The sequence below is a fragment of the Echinops telfairi genome, unplaced genomic scaffold (genome assembly GCF_000313985.2).
Source record: "Echinops telfairi isolate 266 unplaced genomic scaffold, ASM31398v2 ScPeMD7_2010;HRSCAF=2546, whole genome shotgun sequence".
Lineage (NCBI taxonomy): Eukaryota > Metazoa > Chordata > Mammalia > Afrosoricida > Tenrecidae > Echinops > Echinops telfairi.
In genome coordinates, this window is record NW_022105908.1 from 21149406 (window position 1) to 21152589 (window position 3184).

The window sequence follows — 3184 nt, forward strand, 5'->3', positions numbered from 1 at the left end:
TTGGCTATGCTATGATTGACAGGCCAGACTCCACCCCTACACTCTTAATCCTTAAATTGACAAACGATTATATGACTACCACAGGTGTTTTGTTTATTTGTATGGAAGTCTTGAAATTTCATCTAAAGAGGATGGTCAAATACCATAATTTCCTTGATCTCCCAAGACATGCTTTGGGACTTCTTTGAGAACACCCTTGTCAGAATTAATGGGTTAAATTTAAATTATTGCAAATTAATTGATAATGATAATATTTTTATTAAAGCATCGTACACAATGTTATAAATTGATGATTTAGAAAACAGTTGAAAAACCAACAACATACACTTCCAGTGACAACATTTCCTTTGCTTTGGAATAATTTTAAAGAAAGAAAAGAAAATATGCGTTTATAATTGTATTATGGTCTTGTGAGAGGCAGTTTTACACGTGTGATTTTCTATAAAGAGAAGTGTGTTTTTCTCAAAATCCTCTTTATTTTAGTAATCATCAACGTTCCCAGCACAGTCACTAGCACAGATGGCAAGCATTTCTTTCTCATAGCGCCCTGAAGTGAAATTCTGAAAAGAAAAAATTACATATTTGAAATATGTCAAAGTGCTTCTCAAAGAGAAGTTTAATTTCTATGAAATGTAGTTTGCAAGATCCGTGGACTTTTCCAAATTTACCTCTATTTCCTTTTTTATTTGAAGATTTAAAGCATCCTGAAAACTATTCTCAATGGAAGTCATTGGAAAATGATACCATGTTTATGGTTAACATATTGCGGTTTAAATGAAGTTGATTGACCATTAATATGTATTTAAAGGAAGAATAAATTGACATTGAATTGAATCTCAACTGTACTATTAAGTGTCCTAATATTATTGTTTAAGTGTAGATCCCTCTAGAGAGCTAATGTAAAAATAAATCTTAAATGACTTGATATTTATACTCATCAGTGCAGTGATTCTACTTTAAGAAACATATAGTAATGTAATCATCAATTAGTGATTTTCACAAATATTTATGCTAAATAATATATACTTTATAACTTACAGAGACAAAAATTAAAATCAAGCTAAATGTATACTAATAGAGAATAAGTTATGTACTTTCCGGTTCACAAAATCAGACTCCTGGCCTAATAAAAAATATCCCTTCATGATAGGAGAGTGTGTCCTACTCGCAAAGAGGTATTGGGCTGCTAAAGGCCAGGTTGATGGTTTGAAACTACCATCACAGGAGGAAGAAGTGGCTTTGCCTCCATAAAAACGTCCAGCATTGACAAGTCTGCAGAGGAGCTGCACTCTGCACCGCAGGGTCACTATTAGTTGTGAAGACTCAGTGGTAGTGGTTTTTATAGACAGACAGACAGACAGACAGACAAAAACATTTTAAAAAGAAGCTCATGGCCATTGAGTTAATTCTGTCTCATAGCAAACCTCTAGAACAGAGTAGAGATGCCTCATAGGGTTTCCTAAGCTTTGAGTCTTAATGGAAGCAGAAAGCCTCATCTTTTTTTCCTAGGGTGGTTTCAAAGTGCTGATCCAATGTGTAACCCATTGTGCTACCAGGACTCCTTAATAATTTGAGACTTCAAAAATTTCTTGGAAAAATGGTATTGAAAAGTAATGGAAAATTTACATGAAATGTTTGAATATATGTGTGCATGTGCATATACCTACATAGTTGACTGAAAAAACACGAAACAAAATGTTATCAGTGGTTATTTTGGTAAATAACTAGAATAGTTGTTTTTTTTCCCCTCTGTAGTCTTGTATAGTTTTCTAAAGAGGAACTCTAGTTTTGCAATGGTTAAAGCTCTTGACTTCTAACAGAAATTTCAATCAAATTGACTGCAAAAGGTATTGCAGAAGGTGGTTATAGTGTCTAAGATTCTAAAATTATAAAAACAATAAATAAATATAACTATAAAACTTACCCTCGGTCACAGGAGCGGCCTGTGCACCTTCAGTTGCTTGGCTCTGCATTAGTCTCTGGCACTTGGTGAAGATCGTTCTGAGTCCATGGCCATTTGTCAATTCTTCCTTCAAGGCCGGTGCTGCTTTGGAGACCGGTGTTGAAATGAACATCTTGGAGCCAGGGGGACAAGCGAGGGATGAGGGATGGCACCAACATCAGCAACAGGCCTCAGATAGTAACAGAGCGGATGTGATGCCTCATACCAGACGCACTCCGGTGTCATCCAGCCAACTGGTTTCCCCAAATCTTGGACATGTGGGAGCAGCAGAGATCAAGAGAAGTCATCAGTAAGTTATTTTTAGTTTGGAGACTCAGCCAGCTGTACCAGCAGAGTAGACTCTCAGATCACATTCGCATCAATTAGTACTGATTAGCAGAAAGATGAAAAGAAACCTTGGAGGGAATTGTAAAAGACATAGAAGTTTGTGAACTTTCAGGGCAGTGGAAGTTTTCTGTTTATTCACCAAGTAGAAAAAAATGAACAGGGCATAAGGGTGCTGTCTGTACACGAAGATAAATAATATACACATAATAGGAATTCCAGAAAAAGAAGAGAGGAAATGAAGTCAGGAAGATATTTTTGAAGAAATAATCACAGAAAATTTCCCAAATCTGGAACATAAGATGATTATCCAAGATGCTCAACGAGATCCATATAGGTTAAACCCTAAGAGAAACACCCTAAGACATATAATAATCAAACTTACCAGGTATAAAGATAAAGAAAGCATTTTGAGAGCAGCATGAAATAAGAAAAATGTCACTTACAAAGGAGCATCAATAATTCTAAGTGCCGATTTCACACCAGTAACTATGGAGGCAAGAAGGCAATGGTGTGACATTTACAAAATCTTGAAAGAAAATAACTATCAACCAGAAATAATTTACCCAACAAAATTATCATCAAAAGTGAGGGTGAAATTGGGATTTTCCCAGATAAGCAGAAATTAAGGGAATTTTTAACCACCACAATAGCTGTACAACAAGTGTTAAAGGGAGTTCGCTAGAAAGAAAACATGGTCTCAGCCCAATAATCCAAAGTGTTGACACTAAATAACCACCTGAATACATATAATAAATTTACAATGAGATGGGGGACCTGGATTACACAATTGTAATTGACAACCTAAAAATAAAATGGAGATGGTTGGTATAGATAAGAGAACTTTCAGGTGTTAAAGGGAATATAAGTAGTTTGGCAATAATTATCCAAAAAAAA

At 35.3% G+C, this 3184-nt stretch overlaps 1 protein-coding gene across 1 annotated transcript in view; it reads right to left on the bottom strand.

Moving 5' to 3' along the window:
• Nucleotides 1-479: 479 nt before the first annotated feature.
• Nucleotides 480-3184, bottom strand: part of LOC123522066 (polyunsaturated fatty acid lipoxygenase ALOX15-like) — a 46529-nt gene continuing 43824 nt past the window's right edge. Inside the window, exon 5 of the mRNA XM_045293320.1 lies at nt 480-560. Within this exon, the coding sequence (XP_045149255.1) occupies nt 480-560 (81 nt within the window). The remainder of the gene's footprint in view (nt 561-3184) is intronic.